A 23409-nucleotide genomic window follows, 5' to 3' on the forward strand; every position below is an offset into this window, starting at 1 on the left:
ATCTTTGCTTGCTAGAATTTTGTTGAATCATCTCCAAACAATCTCTAAGAAGGTAATTCCTGAATCTCCGCCAGGTTTTGCCCCTCCAGAGACACTACTAATATGATCTTCTGTGCGAGACAACTACAGGAGAAGTGCAGAGAACAACAATAGTTGCACTGATTCAAGCACTCCGTGATATGTTTGGGCAGGTGCTGTAGTACCAGAATGAAGCATCAGAAAAATTCCCCACCACTAATGGGCTTAAACAAGGTTGTGTAATCACACCAACACTTCTTGTCCTGTGCCCGAAAACCACGCTCTACAAAACATCATCTGCGAACAACATAGGTGTGGAACTTAAGTACAGATTTGATTTGATGGAAGACTGTTTAATCAAACCAGACTCCGATCAGAAAGGCGTACAAATCTCACCTGTCTAAATGAACTGCAATATGCAGAGGAATGCTTCTCCAGCTCGTACACCTGATGGGCTGCAACTGTCAGGTACCTGTTTCAGTAGGGCATATGCATGATTTTGCCCGACCATCAATATTTCAAAAAATGAAGGTACTCACCAAGACAGCTCCGGGAACTGTCTTCCCAAATTTCAATATTTCCATCTCCGATGTGTGTCTGGAACAAGTACTGTAGATAACTTCATATATCTAGGAAGTATTCTCTCAACTAACTGTTCACTGGAGGAGGACGTGGAGAACAGAATTTGTGCTGCCCATGTAGCTTTTGGTTGTCCCGCACATCAATCAGGTCTTTTTGAATAAAGATCTAATAATATACACCAAACTGATGGTGTATCGAGCAGTTGTAATCTCTACCTTGCTTCATTGACGTGAAACTTCGGCTTTATACTACTGCGATATCAAGAAAGTTGAACGCTTCCATCAACAGAAGCTCAGATCCATTATGAACAACACAACGAACACAACAGTTCTTGAGAGGGCAAAGACGAACAGTATAGAGGCTACAATCACTGGTCACCAACTCCGATGGACGGGGCATGTTCAGTGTATGAGCAATGACAGACTTCAACAATCCCTATATAGTGTTATAAGGATCAACTCGAGAAGACCTTGGGGAGCACAAACACTAATCTGAGTACTTGGTGTGCCATTACAGAAGACTGTACTTGTTGGTGCACAACCACTTCAGCTGCTGTTGCATAATCTGAACAAGTAATAATAATAATAATAATAATAATAATAATAATAATAATAATAAGAAGAAGAAGAAGAAGAAGAAGAAGAAGAAGAAGAAGAAGAAGAGAAACGTCAGAGATGTAAATTACTTCAGGTCCAGCTACGTCCTCAACCTTCCATTAGGTGCAATCAATGTGGCCACATGTTTCAAGCCAGGATTGGTCTGCTATGGCATCAAAGACATCTGCATAGAGCATGCACATGATGCAAGAATTGCAGGAGAGAAATAAATTGATACTCGGATATGAGTTTCAGCCACCGTCAAGGAAAGCGAGTGGTTGAATGGTTAGAATAATACGCTCTTGTCTTCAAGACTACAGGTTTTATCTTATCCATGTCAGTGATCTTTCAAAGACACAAAAAGCCATAACACGCTATGATATTTATGTTAGCATGTAAAATCTTAGGCAAACCTTAGGCAAAATTCTCTCAACAATCTAATATGTGAGCGCAGAGTTGTTAGTTTTGCAGGGAGTGCTGACCACTTAACAACAGTGACAAGACCTGTTGGCATGAATAGCAAGAATGTAAGTTTGGAATTGATGTGCAAAATGTTTGTCTAGCATCAACTGAAAAGACTTGGAAGTTGTCAGCCAAGGCTATACAATATTATTGCTATTTATTACAATGAATGACAGCTACCATTCCTTTACTGACTCTACATCATATACAGATTTTCCTTCAGAGTATGTAAGTGCTATATACAGTATATACCAGTATATTTTCATTTGGCTACTGCTAGCCTGGTGCAGTCCTTGCAAGGCTGACCCTCCAAAAAGTGTGGGTGGGACCTGCCATGCATGGAAAACTACAGGCTAGTGACATGTATGAGTTATAGGGATGTTGGAGACAACACAAACATCCAGCCTCCAAGCCAAGAGAATCAATCTTTTCATATTAAAATCCCTCAACCTGGCTGGGAACTGAACCCAGGCCCCAAGGACTGAAGACCAAGACACTGACTACTCAGCCATAGAGCACAGAGAGAGTGGTCATAATAATGCAATTCAACAGTGTATACATACCACCCCATACCTGGGAGTGGATTTCGAAGGTCAACAAGTAACAGAAAGTACTCGACAAAATGTATTGGAACTCTACATGATACAAAAAACATCCCTGTAGAGAAGCAGTGAAGGTTATAACTCAAAGTAACATCTAACTTAAGTGGTAAAGGTTGAGGAAGAAATGCAATAGTTCTACGTACAATAGCTCTCATCTTAATTTACTAGTCTGGTGTGGTTCAACAGTGCATACAGAAAAGGTCGACATTAAACAGAATGGTACAATGAGATATATAAGTGCTAAGATCCAGTTATACTGAAGAGGAATTGATCATACTCTAATCTGCAAGGAATAAATAACAATTTTGCTTTCACTATAGATGGAAAAAAAATTTCATGTTAGCACTACAATTATAGTCCTTGTCGCTTAACACTGTTCCCTAAACAAGAAATCTCACCATTCCTCCACCTCTACGACTGAAGCTAGATATTTATAATTCATTTTTTAACTGTTGGGTTGCATTCAATGTTCCCATCCATACAGTGAGGAGAGCTTGTTTACTGATACATCTTATAAGTATCTCTTAAATCACATGCTGGCAGCATTTTGCACGGTTTACGATGAGCTAAACTATTATCTATGTTCATAGTGTACAGTGAAAGCCACTACTAATATATTTTGGAGTGTAACTAATAAATATTTTCTTTTCTTTTAGGAATATAAATAGAATAGCAGCATATATGAATAAGGTTTTTAACAATCAAATTGGTGGAAGATAAAAACTAAAGTTTCATGAATAAGGTCCTTAGGTATCTGAACCTCCATTACTTGCAATGAGATACAGCTTGCTTAGGAAACGTTTGGTGATTTTCATCAGTAACTACATTAGTTGTCAGCAATGATCAGTCTTACTTAGGTCTGACATATCTGCTTTTTAGAGAACAACGTTGTTTACAAGTAGAACAGTAAATTAAACTGATTTGAGCAAATTAACAGAAAAGAGCCATATCTCATCCTTTACAGTAGTTAGTACATTAAAATGCAAGAGATAACACACTGGTGAATAACAAGACATCTGGTATACAAGAATATAAATGTGAATTTGCTTTCATTTCTAAAGAAGACTTGAGGAAGCCACACTGGTCCACAAAACTGAAATCTTTCATTTGGTTTAGGACCAGTTATTAGAGGAAATATATTTGAAGTATTTTGTACCTGCCTCTGACAGAACTTCATATATATAAATGAATATCAGTACACAAATTGACCACCTTCCAAGACCCATTTGCAACATTTTCCCTTCACAGAACATCTCCTTTGGATAAAAGTATAACCAGCAATCAGATTCGACAGCATTGCACAGCCTTACATATCTTTTCACATCACGTTTTCTACAGCATTATCTGGGAGAATGTGAAGAAAGATGAAGTCATTCACTTTTTTACATGCCATTGTATGCTGGTCCACCGCCTCCTTCAGGGACTACCCAGTTGATATTTTGACTGGGATCCTTGATATCACAGGTCTTGCAATGAATGCAATTCTGAGCATTGATTTGCAGACGCTGCCCATCACCTTCCTCCAGAGGAACAAACTCGTAAACCCCTGTGAAAATGCACACAACATAAGAACGGAAATAAGGAGGACAGAAAATTAATATCACAATCAATAGAAAAAATTTGTCCACATCTGCACCAAATAAATTGAGATGTTATGGGCAGGAATAGCTAAATAACATGACATAAAAGAAAGATATACAGTACAGTTAAAAGGCACAATTCACAACTACTTAACAGAAATCTATACAGAAGCACTAAATATTGAAAATAATGTACACTCACAATTCTACACAAAGCTCAATTTTTTCCATAGTTATATTTCTATTAATCTGTGCAAAAATTGGATATTGTAGGCTAAATCTTAAATAGTACAGGTATTATAATAAAACTAATATACTTCAGAATCCAGGCAATACTGTTATGGCATAGCAAAACCACTAGGAGGATAGTATTCAAACAACTACTGCAGTTATAGTTCAAAGATTTTGGCACTGTTGCAATATCAAGATATGCAATCTTTACCAGATTTATGTGGAAGTTCCACAACTTACCAATAACTACAAATATGGCAATGACTCAAGCAAAGAAAGAGATAAACATCAACACTCACCAGGATAAGTATGCAAAAAAAAAAAAACACTAATGATGTTAATTGTTTTGGATGGACACAATAGTTATGTCACCTAAGTTATTAAACTTATGCTATTACTTGACATTTGACATATATTCAGATCTTGCAGTAGATATAGTGTTTGAAATGTGAAGAAATAAATCATCTTGTATATCTGCAAGAGTTTTTTTTTCTAGTGGCTTTACGTCGCACCAACAGACACAGGTCTTATGGCGACGATGGGATAGGAAAGGGCTAGGTGTGGGAAGGAAGCGGCTGTGGCCTTAATTAAGGTACAGCCTGGTGTGAAAATGGGAATCCACGAAAAACCATCTTCTGGGCTGCCAACAGTAGGATTCAAACCCACTACCTCCCGGATGCAAGCTCACAGCTGTGTGCCTCTAACAATATGGCCAACTCGCCTGGTATCTGATAGATTACTGCATGATTTTTCTACAAACTCTGACCCATGAAACATCCTACAAAAAGGTGTCACACCAAATCAAAATGTAAGAGAATCATTAAAAGTAATGCAAATTCTGCAATACACAAGGTATTAAACTCATGTAAGTATATCTTCATTCACATAAAGTCAAATTGCTAGACAGGCATTATTAATTTGATGCAATTTCACATCTATTGCAAACAGAATGTAGTTTTACACAAAACACAGAGGAGTATAAAAAAAATAACTGGAATGATTTTATTAATGTTCAATGTTCTCACACTTCAGTTGGTGTTGACAGTATTGGAGAGGGGTGACCTTGAGTGAAACGTCGTCATGTGGATCATGCGCCTGAAAGTGCTCAGTCAAAGTGAAAGAACATATTAACTGTACCCAACATGGATCTTAAGTTGCAGCAATGTGCATCAATTAGAATTTGTGTTCTCCTAGACAAAACTCCATCACACACAATGAAAATGTTGTTGCAAGCCATGGGAAAAACACAGTCTTTGAGTGGCATAAATGATTTAGATAGGGTAAAACTGACCTCGAGGATGTCCCACGTCCTGGACGGCCTTCAACTGTAATGACCGACATCAATGTCAACATAACTGATGTCGTGGGAGAAGACCGTCGTGTAAAGATTGCACAGGTTGCAGTAATTATGAATATCTCCTATGGCTCAACTGAAGACATCATATGCAATGTTCTTGGCTATCGCAAAGTTGCAGCGAAGTGGGTGCCTCGTGTGGTTAATGATAAAAAAACCTCACCGTGTGACGACATGTCAGCAATGAAAAGAGAGGCTTCAGCGAGAACCAGAATTTTTTTTGGCCAAATTTATCACATGCAATGAAACCTGGTGCCATCAATACGGCCCTGAGATAAAAAAGGGAAGTGCCGAGTAGAAACATCCTCCAAGTCCAAGACCCAAGAACGCCAAGGTTGAAAGAAGTGCAGAAAAAGCCATGCACCTTGTCTTTTTTTGATTAGCAAAGCATTGTGTACTCTCATGTGGTGAAGAAGTAAAGCACATTTACTGCCGTTTATTATTGTGAAGTACTGAAGGGCTCACTCAAGAAGAAAATTTCTGCTACATGACCGACCCTTACTCAAATGGGATGGATCCTTCATCAAGATAATGCACCTGCTCATCACGCCAGCAAGACTCAGGAAACAATCACCGTATTCACAGCCAGCTTATTCACCGGACCCAGCGGCATGTGATTTCTACCTATTTTCTACAGTGAAAAAGGTCCATCATTTTCATACTAAGCAGGGGTTAAACAATATATATTTTTGGGTATACTCATCATACTCAACAGATTATCCAAGAAGGGCTTTTGGAAGTGTTTTGAACAGTGGACAGAATGCTGGACCCACTGTATTGTGTGTAAGGTCTATAAATTAATGTGAATAAAGGCAGCCAGTATTTACCAGTAATAAAATAATACCAGTTTATAAATTAATGTGAATAAAGGCAGTCAGTATTTACTAGTAATAAAATAATTCCAGTTATTTTTCGATACAAACATCATACATGCTGGCTTCTGACCAATGAATGGTAGTTATATGAACATTTCTCAAGTTAAAATTCATATTATTATCATCATCAAGACCTGGTGGACTCAGGATAGGTTTATTGCACCTCCTAGATGACTGTTAAAATACTTTCTTTTTCTCACTCAGTTGCAGCCATACGAGTCAACAGCTGAAATTTCATGTTTTGACTGATGCTTTCATGGTCCTGGATTTCGCTTCGTAGCAAACTGTTGTGATGGTGGCGATTTTTGTTTTAAGAGGAAGTATGTTCAAACATTTAAAACATTTAAACACCTATGGGCCAAAGCCCATTATTTGATTTGAGAGAGTAAGAAAGCTACTTGGGAAAAGTATGTGCCTTCCAAGAAAGCAGTAAATACTTACTTCAAAATCCAACTGTACACATTGATATGTATCTATATTTTTTCCAAAATGTCTTCCTATCGTTTGTGAATATAGATGCAGTTCTGTGGTTAAAAGTAACGTTTATTGTAGTCTTTTAACGTAAAATGTCAACATCCAGAAGTTGTAAACTGCCAGCAGACACGTTTTATTATGTTTGTGGACAATGCATTGGCTCTAAACAAGTGAAACCTAAAATTGTGCCCAGTATGAAGTGCTGTGAGGTGTACCACGCTTACTTCAGTGTACAGGTTCAAGACCAACATGTTACATGGGCTCCCCATATGACTTGTGACAGCTGCCAGTCTACTTTAGAGGGTTGGCTACGTGGAACAAGAAAATGTATGCCATTTGGAATTCCCCAAATATGACAAGAACCTACAAATCATCACGACACCTGTTATTTTTGTATGGTGGATATTACACACTACAAAAGTACCAAGAGCAGAAAAAAATTCCATATCCTAGCATATCGTAATCTACTGCCCCACAACCACATACTGAAAAGCTGCCAATTCCATCACCGCTAAAACAGAATACTAGTGAAAAGGACGTAGAGACGAATTCAAGTGATGACAGTGATTTCAATTTTAGTGATGGTAGTAATTTGGAACCTGAAATAGGATGACCCTGTTAGGGAATTGCAACTAACCAAATCAAAGGCTGAATTTCTTGCATCCCATCTGAAGCAATATAACTTTCTTGATAAATCCTGTAAAATAACAAAATATAGGGTAAGGCATAAGGATTTTGAATGCTTCTACCAAATGTTTGGAAATCTTTGTTTTTGTTGTGATGTTAATGGTCTCTTTGAACACATTAAGATTTCTCATGAACCAGATCAATGGCATCTATTTATAGATAATTTGAGTAGAAGTCTCAAAGCTGTCCTACTGCACAATGGGAAGAAGTTTCCTTCCATACCAGTAGATCATTCTGCACAACTTAAGGAGACTTATAAAAATATGAAGCTTCTTCCACAAAACTTGCTAGGAATGAAAGATCGTCTGTGAATGCTAGGCAATTAAGTTTAATATTTCTGCCTATCTTGAAGTTTGAATGACATTTCTTTACTCATGCAATATTAGTAGCTTTTAAGAAAACTGGAAAATTCGTATCACATCCAAAATATTGACACTTAAAAAAAACTACTTATATATATTCATAATCAGCATCACCAATTTAAGCAATCAATGCACAAAAAATGAGATACACAAAAAATTGTCAAATTTTGTTAAGTAGTAGGATGTTTGTTTTGTTGTAAATGATGTTGATGATGCTTGTTGTTTAAAGGGGCCTAACATCGAGGTCATCGGCCCCTAATGGTACGAAATGAAATAACAAGAAAAAATTGAAAAGCATCCACTGACCAAACAATAAAAAAGTAAAAAATGTCATGAAGAATGAATGGATGGACATAAACACAACAAAAACAAAAAACAAACAAACAAAAAACAGTGGATCAGACTCAAAAAAGATTGTAAATAATAGTATTAGTGACCAAAGGACCACTTATAAAGCACAATGATGCTAATGGCACTTATCGGTAGTAAAGGAGAACCATATTTCTCAAGCTGCGGTACTAATCAAAGGTAGCGTAAACTCACGGTGTTCCAAACATTAAGGTACTACTCACAAGTATTGTACATTGTAAAGGTAACGCAGACCTATGGTGTTTCTCACACAATGGTGCCACTCATAGCCAACGCAAACCGATGAGGTTCCTCACCTAGGTGTACTAATCATTGGCGCCGGTGTTCCCGTGGTGTTCCTACAGAGTGGGTACTAATCACTGGCAACGCAGACCTACGGTGTCGCTCATATAGTGGTACAACTCACAGGCTACGCCCATACCCATGGTGTCGCTCACACGGGTACAACTCACAGGCAACACCCAGGCCCGCAGTGTTGCACACATGGGCACGACTCACGGGTACTGGAAACCCACAATGAACCCCACTCGAGTGCTACGAATCACAAAACAATGGAGTACCTAACAGAGTGGTACTATTACATAAAATCAGCTTCATGGTCCGTATCGCACTTCAATAGATTCATAATTAAGTATTTAATTTATTTTCCACCTAGTCGATACAATGATTGCTTAAGGCAATTTTTAATGGTCAAAAGTGGTACATGTTTCGTATATTATCAACATCTTCAGCCACATAACACTGTTTAGATGAAAAATATATAAAATTGACAAAGTAATGCTTTAGAGGAAGTGTCCTTAAAATTAACAAAAGATTGACAAGATTAAAACAAACAAATAACTCAAGAGAAAATATATAAATTATTTCTACAATAGAAAGCAGTCGTCAAGGAAACACTTGTACAATATTCCATAGAGAAATTGTCCTAATAAGTATTCTTTTCTTAATAATTCATGAAAAAAGATCAATTTATAAATTAAAAATTATACAATTTATAAGTAATTATCGAAATGAAGAAATCCTGATATCACAGTGCGGCTCTTATTATTAATGTAGATGAAAATATAACTAATTCCTAGTTGTCAAATCTTATTAAGCCTGCTTTCCTTCGGAACAGTAACTCCTGTCATTCTTTCACAGTTTTGCGCCGGGTGTAATATTGATGATGCGATCTTCCTTCCTCTTGCACCTGAGGAGGTGGAAGAGCGGGGGATATAGGTGTGTCAAAAACTTCCTTGCTGTCACCTATAGCTTCAACTGAGGAGGAACAAGTTGTAGGGCTATCTGTAGGTGGAGAAATTCCAATTCTTTTTTTGTGATCCTTCTCAAGCATTTTCAAATATACTAGAATTTGATAATATAATGGATTCTTATATTCTACAGCCTCATTAAGGTTATCATTTTTCTTTACAAGTTGGTCTAGATGAATGTACAGGTCTTCATATGTGTTCATTAAGCTGCCCTTTTTTAACTTTTTTATGATGGTCAGGTCTTGTTCTATGTTGGTAAATTTATGACCTGTGGCAGTCATGTGTGATCCCATTGCCACTTTTGACCATTAAAAATTGCCTTAAGCAATCATTGTATCGACTAGGTGGAAAATAAATTAAATACTTAATTGTGAATCTAGAGTGGTACTACTCGCAAGTAAAAGCGACCGATGGTGTTCCGCGCGTGATGGTACTAATCAAAAGTAGTTTCATGGTTCTAATAGAATCATTCCTTGGTCGCCCCTTTTAGTCGCCTCTCACGACAGGCAGGGGATACCGTGGGTGTATTATTCGTCTGCCTCCCCCACCCACAGGGGGGGTGTGTTTGGTCCGCGAGAGGTATTTTATTTCCCTCAAGTCCGCCGGCAAGCCGGTTAGGACCCCCCTATCCACCACCTGGGACGCGCCACGTGGAAGTATCACCTCTCCCCCTGCTACGCCTGCGTAGCAGGTTCGTGGTGTTTTGTTGTAAAAGGTGGATGTTATGTTCCAGGTGTAGGTATATATATACACACGTGGTTGATTTTGAGAGTATGTCGATATATTTAATTCTGTGTGTGTCATTTAAGGAGAGAGTATAACCTAGCCAATATATCCCTATACCGCTTCAGTTCTACAGGTCATCAGGTTAGGTAAGCAAGTCAGGATATCGTCATCTTATGACCCACCCTGGTAGCTATATCAGTATCATGCTATATTTATGTTGTGTGTTATCAAATACAAAAGAGCTTAATCAGTTATTTTGAATTGTATTCCACAGTATTGTGTTAATCAGGTAAATGTAAATGCACTGGGGAATCCAGAAGCCCGTAGATGCCACTTGGGTGCTAGAGCTCCTTAAGTTCATCTTAATAATAATAATAATAATAATAATAATAATAATAATAATAATAATAATAATAATAATAATAAATTTGTGAAAGTTACCCCAGAGTGTTTCCGTGTTAAAAGTGTGAGGAGTGTTTGAGTTTGTGACTATGTTCTGGGGAAAGTGATGAAAATACAAGTACGTACTTTAGACAGTAGCTAAAGACTAGTGTATGCAGCAAATTGCATTCCGTACCAAAGTCAAAGTGGAAGTCAAAGGAATATAATGTAGTTTTACTCATGTTAAGTTAACAGTTAAATACACTGTGCAGGCTTTTTGATTTGCTGTCATCTAGGCTGGCTGCCTGCCTGCCTGCCTGCCTGCGCATCAGTTTTGATGCTCTATTTTACTCTACCAGATAGCAGAGTAAACTGGATCTCTCTTGGGCACCAAATGTGTCACCAAAGATCTCGTACATGCCAACAGCGTATGACATGGAGTGTCGAATGTACTACCTCGACTGGGTTTGAACCTATGATCTTGGGATTCAGAGACTGACTCTCTATTACTGATCCACAGAGAGAGATACAGTCAAATATTCCTGATCATAACCTTCCCCCATGGGCACTAGCATCAGACCTAGAGACCATTAGTGGGCTAACCAATTGCATGATCCACGCCTTCAAGAGATAAGAAAGGTGATTTGATTAAGAGTAGGATAAAACCTGATTATTTAATAACTTATCAGATTTAAAAAGATTAAAAACAAAATCTCTTAATTGACTACTGAATATATCACTTCATACTGAAACCATACAGCAAGAGTTACAAAGAAAGTTGATCTCATACGCTTGCTTGTTCCCTACCGCAGCTTATGGTCAAGCTCAATGCCAAGTTAATCCATCAGGAAGCAACACCAGTGAACTAGCCTAGCCTACCAGACTACGAACAGTAACTGTTTATTAAAGTTATTGTTGTGTTGTTGTTTGTCATCAGAGTCCATAGACTGGTTTGATGTAGCTCTCCATGCCACCTTATCCTGTGCTAACCTTTTCATTTCTACATAACTGCTAAATCCTACATAATTATAGTCTTCATACCCTACCATTCTTACAACCTACACTTCCCTCAAATACCAAATGAACAAGCGTGGATGGGAGAAGAAACAGATGTGGGGAACTTTCAGGAATTTGGCTCATTGGTCTACTGTTTACATCGAACTGGCAAGTTCGAACCACATGCGCAAAAGGGTGTGTTTCTGGACTTTGCTGCGGATTCCAATACCTTCAGAATTTGAATCCTTGAGGAACGTCGAGTGGAAATTTCGCGAAGCCCAGTTCCTGAAAGAGCTTCCAAAAGTGGATGGTCGTCGTCACGAGAATTTCTACCCAGCACAGATGGTTGATATCGCTGAGACTGTTGACGATCTGAGAGCTGACAAAAGAGCAACATGTGTCAACAATCTGACGTCGTAGGGATGAATCGATCAACATTCAAGTTCAGTAAGATGATATGCAATTGAATTTGACAGATTCAGAAGATGAACCGGGCTTCGTGGGTTTTGATGTGGATCCACTTCCAGTTGAAATTACAACACTGATAAAGCACAGGCCAGGTAAGCCTAAGAAGGTTATCACGAGAAAACCGGCAGACCAAGGAAGCACCGGGTTACTGAAGAGGAAGTCGGAGATCATCCAGATGTTGCATGCATAGCAAAAGTTCCCATTAAGTCCGCAATTTCTGGTCCTGATGAAAAAAGTGGATACAGGCAATGGCCAACAAGTTTTTTCAATACTGAAGAAGGATACCTGGGACTTGGTGGAGTATCCGAAGAATTGTTCAACTGTCAGGAGTTGGATAGTATTGAGAAACAAATATGCCGATGGTTCTATAACTAAACGGAAAGCTAAGGTTGTCGCGAAGGGATTTTTTCAACATCCTGGGATGGATTACAGCAAGAGATCTATGCTCCCGTAGTGCAACTCATTTCTATTTGCCTTGGTATGGTTCACATACCACAGCGTGGGATGCATGTGTTACAGTTCGATGTCTCTAAATCCTTCTTTAAAGGCACTGTTGACGAAGAGATTTGGACGGAAGTTCCAGAATACATTGAAAGAGTTTTGAAGTTCATCACTGAAAGAAATTACGGCACTGAAGATGTAATCGACAAGATCAAGAAGATTTTATCCGAGCTACTGAAGGGAAACAGAGTATACCGCATGATTAAATAGGCTGGACGCTGTTGCTACCACTGTTTAAATCAAGAGTTACGGAAGTTTGGATCAAAGCCAACTTCCGGGGAAGTGGGTGTCTACACGATGACTACAGGTGACCTGCTGATAATTCTTCTGAGGTTCTAACATAGAACAATAATAGCATTGCATTTTTGTTCTGTACTTAACATCTCTTCAACACGTACTAAATGTACGTAACACGACCTAATAGGTTGAAAGTCGATTTTGATTACAATGCGGTTGTGAAAATTCAATATTCATTGACTTGGCCCTCAATGGGCAACTTAAACGCACTCTACAGTGTGATGGCAGTTGTGCCAGACCTCTAGTTTAGATGCTTTCCAACAGAACAAAGATGGCCTAGGCCACCACAGCTCAATTGGTAGAGCAACCGACGCAAAATCGGAGGTTGTGGGTTCAGATCCCACTGGTGTCTGGTTGGCCATTTTTGTTCTGTACTTAACATCTCTTCAATATGTACTAAATGTACGTAACACGACCTAATAGGTTGAAAGTCGATTTCGAACAGGAAAGAACTTTATTGGTTTGACCTGTGGAAGAAAACTTAGTGTTGTGAAATACTGCATAAGTGTTGTGACAGAAGTAAGTTTAAGGTGTGTACAGTATATCCCGGGTTGTGAAATAGTGTAATATAGTGTTGTGACAGTGTCAAAATTATATACTGTATATTATAATATATGTAATAATAAAGCGCAGTAATAATAATTAACAAATCACTGTTGTACATCAATCAGGATAGCCGAGTGTCATGCGAAGACAGGTACAGGTAAGCTCTAAATAATATTTAAAATTACTGTATACTGTATTATGTTTTGTGTTGGGATGGTGATGACTGGTGCTTTAAGGGGGAAAAAAAAATCCACGATATTTTGTGAAAGGCAGAAACTTGTCTTATTTTGAAAAACAAAAAATGGCAAATCCACTTTGAGCAAGTTTTACTGTATTTTCTTTTTTTAGGTAGTTTATACATTTATTTATTCAAAAATTAGTTTTGGCAGACTGAAGAACCCAACACTTTTAAAAAATAATAAAAAGTTCATACTAATCACAGAACACAAGTTAAACAATTTGATCCATAGATTATTTGCATTCCTTGTCTTAGCCATAAATGTGGTTTTCAAATCGTTCAAATTAAAACTAAATAGTTTATCGATTAAATATTTTGACTGATCCACAATATCAATAAATAGAAAGATAGTAACAAGGATAAATACAATCATACATCAGTGTGGGAAGAGGGAGAATCAGAAAGAGGAGATAAAAAGGGTATCAGGAAAGTTTTGCAATGTGAGTGAACGCTGTAGACTTTTTCAAAATAATTTCCAACACACTCAATACACTTCTCCATACGTCAAAACCAGTCACAGAACCAACTCTGCCACTTTTCTTCGGTTACATTTTCACACTCTTCATCCCATGCTGCCAGAAGCTCCTCGTTGGATGCAAAACGCAACCCTTTCAGCTTCATTTTAACTTCTGGGAAGAGTGCAAAGTCGTATGGGGCAAGATCAGGTCTGTATGGACAGTGACCAAGCACAGTCAACGCTGATCTGGCAAGAAAATACATTGTTACATTAGCACAATGTGTTGGAGCATTGTCGTGATGTAAGAGCCAAGTGTTGAATCGTGACCTTGGACGGAGCTACTTGAGAGCCTGGATGACCTGAGGCAGACAATTCTCACTATACCACTTCGCAGTAACTGCCCTTTGTGTTTCTAGCACAACCCAAGTCAGGATGCCCCGTTCAGTGAAGAATACTGCAATCATCCTTTTCTTCACTGACCTTGACTTTCGCACAGTCACAGGAGTACCCTCATCTTCAAACAGCCACACCTTGTTCTGGGAATTTGTTGGGACATCGTAATAATAAAGCCAAGTTTCGTCACCTGTAACGATGCTATTGACCTTACGCGAAGTCCCATTTTCAAACTGTTTTAGTATTTTTTTGGCACCATTTCACTCGATGTGCCCTTTGTTCCTCTGAAAGTGAATGGGGCACCCAAAGGGAACAAACCTTTCTAACATGGAGATGGTCGTGTAGAACTGAATGAATAGCTGGTGCAGGGATGTAGAGGGTCTCTTCTACCTGCCGATATGTCAATCGCCTCTCTTGCTGCAAGATTTTCCTCACAGCTTCAATGTTTTCCTCAGTCACTGATTCAGACGGTCGCCCAGAAAGAGGATCGTCTTCAACCCCAAAATTTCCCCTCTGGAACTCTTTGAACCAGCGGAAAATTGTTGTGCGATGTGGACAGTCTTTCCCCAGCACAGGAGTAATTTCCTCCAGGCACTGGTCAACAGTTAATCCACGAGCAAAATTGTAGCGGATAATTGCGCGATATTCACATTTAGACCACACTGACATCTTAACTTGTTTTCAATCTCACTGCTTGGCAACAACTGGTGTGAAGGTCACGCCTTGCTGTCTTCTAGACCAGTTTTCACCCCGCTTTTCATCCCTCACCATAACAGGGGTGTCCAGCCAACCGTTCTTGCGTAATGCAAAACTTTCCTAGTGCCCTTTGTAAGTACGGACATAAAAACACAAAAGGACAATCTCCACATCTTCATACATACAGGCTCTCTCCTCAACAATCCCAGTCCTCCTACATCTGTTTCTTTTCAGCAATGATGAGCTTGTTTCTGCTGCTTCCTAGCTTCATCAGGAAGGCAGGTTTTAACACTCACTGAGGACCATCTTGACAGATCTTATCTTGATATGAAAAGTATAGGATAAGAAGCTGGATAAATACAAGAAAAGGGAAGATAAAGATGAATACAGGAGTTAGAAGGCTACGTGTACAGGTTAAACACAGAGGCAGAAAGGTACCACAAACGGTCAATATAAGTAATAAGGAACAAACTAATGTCAAATCAAGTTACATATTTATAGAAAGATAAAAATATGAATAGGAACACATGAAAGGATAAACATAATCTCAGGTACTAATTTTCAATGTAGGGCTTGATTTTATTTGTTCCTATTCATTACTCAGGTTTAAATTAGGTTACTATGTAAGCTACTGACAACTGAAGCTAACCTGCTGGACAAAATCTTGCTTCAGGACCACCATAAATAGCCAGATTCCTCTTAACAGGTATAGTGTCATCTCTTAGTGTGAGATGTGGTGGTTGATCCCCTTCATGATTAGTTCCAGTTAAAGCCACAGAGGTTAACAAGTCAAAACTAACTTCATTGTCGGGCTTAGGATATTCAATAGGGGTGCATTCAGCAGCAGGCTTCAGTCTCTTATAATCTGGATCTGAAAGAGATTATAAAACAAATTTCAACTTAAATGTCCACTTAAAGCAAAATTACTAATTTAACAACTGAAGTATCACATGATATGTAGGGCTGCCAGGATATCCTGTGTTTGCTGCCCTTGTTTTTACAGTCTCTTGGCTCCCATATCTGTCTGCTCAAAAAAACAACTTCCCCCTTGAATTTTCATTCCAAGGCCACACAAGATATACAGGCTGTGCTTCTCCCCTACCACCTCAGATGCCACATCACAACACAAGACTGAGCAAGCAAGCACCTTGATTCAAGCCGTGCCATTTCCTGTCCGCGACCTTGGCTGTTTGTGCGTTGTTCCTTTGATCACTTCATCCCTGTTCTGGACGTGTTTAATAATTTCTAGATTTAGTGTTGTGATGTACAGTTAAATCCAGGTATGCATTAAATGACAGTGACTGAACATGTCGTCTAACTGTTGCATCCCAGGCTGTAAAAGTAACTATAAACCAAAACATCCTGTCACTATATTTTTGTTTCTTCAAGATCCCACTAAAGCTTAAATATGGCTTGAAGCTATCCACAGGAGTGATTGTAAAGTTACTAATTCGTCAAAGGTACGCATAAAATATTTTGATGAAAGGTATATAGTGCAGGAAGATTTGGTGACAGGGTCTGATGGTACTGTGCTAACTGTGAAGCAGAATTGGTTAAAATTAACTAATGATGTCATACCCACAAATTTAAAAAGAAAGGGTCATATCTATCGAAAGTTTTGCCACCAGAAAGAAAAGATCCTGAACAAAGGCAGAACTAAATAGAAGAACGCATTCAAGATTTCAAGAATAAAGAGGAATTACTAGACAACATTAATGGCTTCCAAAAATAACAAGGAATTTTTCAGTAAAGTAAGCACCTGAATTGGAAAATTTATATGCAAAACTAAGCAATAACCAGCTAAGCTTACTTAGTTAGTCTGACAAAAAATGTTTCAAAAAAATCAAAATATCTCTGATAATTAACCCTTAATTTATTCATTGTTAAAAACAATTGAGGGATAAATGTATTAGAAATGTGTGAGACTTCTAAAGTTTGTAAAGGTCTTGGTTCAAATACCTGTGTAACTTGATATATCAACAGGGCATCCTGTTAAGGGTTTGGAAAAAGGACAAATTAGCAACTCTGAGTAATGAGTAACTTGATAGGTTATATTAAGGATGAGACTGATCACCAGAAAGTTTGTGACAAATTATATTTCTACACAGAATAAATTAACTTATCTATGTCAAAAACTATCACATACTGTTTTACAACTTTGATTTGGTTTGCAACAATGTTTTCCTCCTCCCCTGGTGCATACAAAAGTATTACACAGTCAAAATTGTTAACTGCCACATTCAGGATACTGTATTTGAAAACATTTACTTCTAAAATAGACTGTGGAAGCTATGGAATAGACTTATCTCACGTAAATTACGTGTATTTATAGAAGAAATTATCAGCATAAAGTGAACGTCAAAGACATTGCAATTTGCTTTTAGATGAAATTTATGTTAGGTCTGAAGCAACATACAAATCCAGCAAGCTTGAAGGTTTAGTTGAACAACCCTCCAATGAAAATTCATTAAATCTAGCTTCAACTATGCAGACTTTCACAGTATCCTCTTTACTATCAAGCAATAAAGATGTTGAAGGTTTATTTTCTTGCAAAGATTTAAGAGGAACAGGTCTTGAAGATGTAGACCAAATTGGGGTGTAAGCTTTTTAGTATTGTGCTAGATAACAACTGCATTAATAGGTCAATGTTTATGAACTTATGTGGCAGAAATTTATCTTCTACGTTTGTTAATTCGTATGACAATGGGAAACGTGCAAGTCACAAGGTTCAGAGCTCTTTAGTGGTCTTCTCTGCGATAGGGGGCTGTCACACTGGATCGATCAAATGACTGCAATCATATGAAAAATGTGTGAAATTTATTTTTCTACAACTCAATATTTAAGTTAGAGTTAAATCATCATTAAAATAAGAATTGGTATATGTTTCGCCCTTTCCTATGGGGCATTATCAGCTGTAGCATTACCTCAAACCACATCAGGTACCTGATCTAAAATATACTATAAAATTGAATACGTTAAAAAACTTCACTTAAAAAAAGCAGTCATTACATGAGTAACTTGATTTAGATACATGTGGAATTAACAATGTTGATGGCCTTGAGTCATGGTCAATGTTGAATATGAATGAAAGTATAAAATATTGTTCAAATGATGAAAGTGAATAGAGAACAAAGATAAAATTGATTATATAAAAAATTAGCAAGGAAATGCATTCCAATAGTGTGCCATTTTTACGTAATATTGGACCTTGGCATGTGTACTTGATTTAAAAGATATCGAATAAGTTCTAAGTTTATAGTTTGTAACTGGCACAGAAATACATTATACTTATGTCGTAGTTCTACTTGAGCACCTATATTGAACAGATTATTAGAGAACTACTACTTTTCTTCATGGGGCCTCTAAATATTAGTTCCTAGTTAGCGTCGACCTCTAAGATGTTTTGCTAGCATGTTTTTCCTTTATTCCCACCTAGATATACCTGCTCCCTTCACAAAGCTGCAGGTTGTTCTTACTGGTTCTTTTTGGATTTTTTTCTCTCTCTTCACCTGGTAGTCCTAGAGTGGAGAGTCTGATTCTACCCAGCGCCTCGCATTCGAAAAGTATGTATTCAGCCGATTCCTCTGTTTCATTGCATTTCCTACATAAATGTTGTCTCTTATTACTCCAATTCTATGTAGGTGTTTTTTCAGATGGCAGTGTCCTGTCAACAGTCCTACTACCTATCTTATATTTTCTCTGCTGAGTTTCAACAGTTCTTTAGTATGCTTCTTGCTTGGTCCTTTTATCAGTTCCTTTGCAAGCCTGCATCCTGGAGTACTTTTCCAGTTCTCCATTTGTTTCTTTTGTACCCATTTTCCTACAAAATGTGTTTCAGCCTCTTTCCTGGCCAGTTTACCTGCCTTTTCATTTCCTTCTAATATCTGCATGCCCCGGTACCCATATTATTTTGACAATGTTGTAATTTGAGAACTTCAGGGGAAGTGAGTGGCAATACCAGACAATTCTGGATACTATCCGGACTGCCACTAGTGCCTTAAAGACTGCTTGCCTGTCCATAAAAATGAAAATGTTCTTATTCCTACAGTTCATTTTCAGATTTTCTTCAAGACATGTTGTGATAGCTATCATTTCAGCTTGAAAGACTGTAGTGTGTCTGCCGAGGCTCATCTGGATTGATCTCTCAGGTCTTCCCCCGTTGATCCCTCCTCCTGTGTCACCCACAGTCTTTGAGCCATCAGTCCACCACACTATATCTTCTTTTTCAGTATTCAATTTGTTGATATCCCAGTCTTCTTTTTTTATTATATGGGTCTCAAACAGTTTTTCAAAGTTGTACTTTAGTATCATATGATCGGAAGGCATATATAGAACTTTCTCTGTTATTACTCTGTTAATTTTACAGCGTCCTAGATTGGGTCTTTGTGCATTCCAGCACTCTGATTGTGCCAATCTATATGAACTCATTCTAGCCTGCCCTTTTATGAAATTGCATCATGATGGGAGGTCTAGTAAAGTATTCAAGGCTTCTGTCAGCGTAGTTCTCATAGCCCCAGTTATGGTTATGCACGCAATTCTCTGTAGGCTATCCAATCTACTGCTGACTTTTCCTTGACTTACTTTCTGCCACCAGATCATTGCAGCATAGGCCATCAACGGTCTAATGACCATTGTGTATATCCACATTACCACTGATGGTCTTAGGCCCCATGTCTTCCCAAAAGTTCTTTTACATGCATACAGCAGGTTCTTGGCCCGGGTTATGTTCTTTTCTATAAGTGGATTCCAGGTTGGACTTTTATCTAACACTACACCTAAGTGCAGTGCCTGTTCTTCTATATATATATATATATATATATATATATATATAGATCTTGCCCAAAGAGCTTCAGTGATCACTTTCCCTCTAATTTTCTCCTTGTAAAAAGGGACAAGAGTTATCTTGTTCGGGTTGACTGATAGTTGTTCTTCTCGACACCAGTTCTCCACAAGGGTGAGTGATCTTTGCATAAGGTCCTGGATAACACTCATCACCTTTAGCTGGGAAATTTATAATGTCCAATAACGGACCATTTATATTGGTATTATAAATTTACTCATTTGGGACAAATATTTCAGGTTCCCTAAGGGAATCAACATCTATATCATCACCTTACCTCATACCACAATCACTAGGTCATCTGCATGTCCTTGCATATTGAAACACTGTTCGTTGAGCATAGCTATGATTTTGTTCACCACGAGGTTCCACAGCAGAGGCTAAAGAACTCCTCCCTGAGTACAGCCTCAGGTGGCCCTAACCAGCATTTCTTCAAACAGGGTTGCTTTTATCTTCCTTCCGTCTAACATGGATTTAATCCATTTGATGCCGGTTTTACTCACCTTGCTCTTTTCCAATGCTTTGATCATAGAGTCATAGGTTGTATTGTTGAAGGCTCCTTCTATATCTAGAAATGCCGCCAGTGCAATTTCTTTATATTCTAGGCTTTCCTCTAATTTACAAATAAACTGGTTGAGTACTACTTCAGTGGACCGGCCAAGTCTACATGCAAACTGATTTTCATGAAACGTTGAGTTCTGATATATTTATCCAGAATTTTCTCCATTGGTTTCAGTATGGAGGAGGTTAAACATAATGATGGTCTGTATGCTTTGGCTTGGGCATAGTTTGCCCTTCCAGACTTAGGTATGAATACTGCTTTAGCTTCAGACCATGATTTCGGCATGTACCCTAAAGCTACGCTAGCTCTGAAGAAGTCCGTCAGGGCATTGACGAGTATCTCCCGTCCTTCCTGTAGGAGTATCGGAAGTATCTCATCTGGCCCCGGAGCCTTTGTAGGGTGAAACATGTTGATTGCCCAATTTTTAATTTTATTTTTGCTACTGGCTTTACGTCGCACCGACACAGATAGGTCTGATGTAAGGCTTTTCAGGCGTTTGTTCTATTAACCAGCGTTTCGTCTTAGGTCTGACGCTAGACTCATCAGAGTCTGATGAAACTCTGGTTAATAGAGCAAACGCCTGAAAAGCCTTACATCTGATCTGTTTTTTTTTTTTTTGGTTTTTTTTTTGTTTTTTTTTTTTTGACATCCTCTATTGGTGGAAAAATATCTAATTCCCTCCTTGGGAACTTAGAATTTCCATACAGATAGGTCTTACGGCGACGATGGGAGATGATGGCTAGGACTGGGAAGGAAGCGGCCTGGCCTTAATTAAGGTACAGTCCCAGCATTTGCCTGGTGTTAAAATGGGAAACCACGGAAAACATCTTCAGGGCTGCCGACAGTGGGGTTCGAACCCACTATCTCCCGAAGACTGGATACTGGCCGCACTTAAGCGACTGCAGCTATCGAGCTTGGTGACTGCCCATTTTACATGGTTGTGTTTTATTATTCTGTTGGCACAGTTCCAGTCTGCTCCTCGAGCTCCAGTCTCTGTTCCAACCGTTTCCTCTTCTGTCATCTTCTCTGCCTCAGGAAAGTGACACACCATTAGCATCTCCAGTGTGTTCTTCCCCGCCTGACTAAATGACCCATCTGGTTTCTCCAGTGCCCCCACCTGATTTATATGGGTTGCTTTCAGAACCTTCTGGAGCCTTGCTACTTCAGTGTGTGATTCCACTTTCTCGCAGAACAATCTCCAAGATTTTCTCTTTGCTTTCCGTATCTCTAAGTTACATTCAGTGAGTTTCCTATGATATACATCCCACATACCATTTCTAGATGATATTCTATTACATCCTAACCTATTTTTTCATTTAGGCTAGTTTGTTATGTTTATCGGCTTAGTGGGAGTGCTTATTGATATTGTCTTAAGAAATTCAAATTTTTTTTTTTGTTCTGAAGTAGAACTATGACATGAAAACAACGTCCTTCTGCGCCAGGCTCACTACCAACTCAGAATATTGCCCAACATACAAAGATGGTCTAATGACATTTCAGTAGCCTCATTAAGTTGTTCTCTAATAATCTGTTCAACATAGGTGCTCAAGTAGAACTACAACATAAATATAATGTCTTTCTGGGCCAGTTACAAACTATAAACTTTAAATAGGACTATAATCAAGTACACATGCCAAGGTCCAATATTACGTAAAAATGGCACAGTGTTGGAATGCATTCCTTACTAAGTTTTTATATAATCAATTTTATCTTTGTTCTCTATTCACTTTCATCATTGTGAACAATATTTTATACTTTCATTCATATTCAACATTGACCATGGCTCAAGGCCATCAACACTGTTAATTCCACTTGTATCTTAATCAAGTTACTCACGTAATGACTGCTTTTTAAAGTGAAGTTTCTTTAATGTATTCAATTTTATAGTATATTTTAGAACAGTACCTGATATGGTTTGAGGTAATGCTATACGGCTGATGATGCCCCATAGGAAAGGGCGAAACATATACCAATTCTTATTTTAATGAGGATTTAACTCTAACTTAAAAAATACTGAGTAATAATGAATAGGTGGAAGAAAAATACATTTCTCACATTTCTGCTTCTACAAAAAGCTCTGCCAGCAGTTACAAAAAAATGTGAAAGTGACAGTGATGTATTAGGTAAATATTTAGAAAAGAAACTGAAAACTCAAAAGAAAACATTATCAATGTTATTTTTAGAGTGTCTTCATGATGCCATGGAAAGACTGAGTGAACTAGGTCGAAGGGGTTTCAAAGTTAAAGTTCAGGAACTGTTGTATACAGTGTTAGATCAAGAAAGAATCTAATAAAATACAACTTATGTCCTTGAGAAATGTTCTAATTTTTTAATTAAATCTGTTTTCCTTCTACTTATCTATCAAGATTTATTGGAATCCTCAGTGAGTTATATATATTGGCACCGGATGGGAAAGTAACATTAACTCCAATTTTTATTAATTTTTAGGTAATAACATTATTACAACATCTTAATGTGTATATTTTATGTGGTAGAACATGTATGGTTACAAAAAAGAGTATTTTGAAATACTGGTAGTAGGTCCTTTCTGTGTTATGTAGCAAGCAGTTGTAGAGCACAGGTGGTCTGAAACCAGACTCGTGTACTGATAGTTCTGTCCAAGAATACTGCTGATCGCAACTGCAAGCTCATTGCACTAGGTTTGTACAGCACAGGTGGTACGAGTAGTTTTGTCAAGAAGTTGACTGCCTTCTTACAGAATACTGTTGATCACATATGCAAGCTCAATGCACTAGGTTTGCTGCATCTATATTCAATGTTGCTTACTATACTGCCATATGGGAGAATACACGTTCTAAATACCTACTTGAAATTATTTACCTGTTCCAGTTTTGTATTCCCAACC

The 23409-nt window shown here is 38.1% G+C and overlaps 1 protein-coding gene across 1 annotated transcript in view; it reads right to left on the reverse strand.

Moving 5' to 3' along the window:
• Positions 1-1275: 1275 nt before the first annotated feature.
• The window catches only part of Etf-QO (electron transfer flavoprotein-ubiquinone oxidoreductase), a 134109-nt gene continuing 111975 nt past the window's right edge, over positions 1276-23409 (reverse strand). Inside the window, exons 10-11 of the mRNA XM_068227037.1 lie at positions 15791-16012; positions 1276-3806 (exon numbers count right to left, since the gene is read on the reverse strand). Of these exons, the coding sequence (XP_068083138.1) occupies positions 3643-3806; positions 15791-16012 (386 nt within the window). The 3' untranslated portion in view covers positions 1276-3642. The remainder of the gene's footprint in view (positions 3807-15790; positions 16013-23409) is intronic.

This window comes from Anabrus simplex, chromosome 3 (assembly GCF_040414725.1).
Source record: "Anabrus simplex isolate iqAnaSimp1 chromosome 3, ASM4041472v1, whole genome shotgun sequence".
Taxonomy (NCBI): Eukaryota; Metazoa; Arthropoda; class Insecta; order Orthoptera; family Tettigoniidae; genus Anabrus; species Anabrus simplex.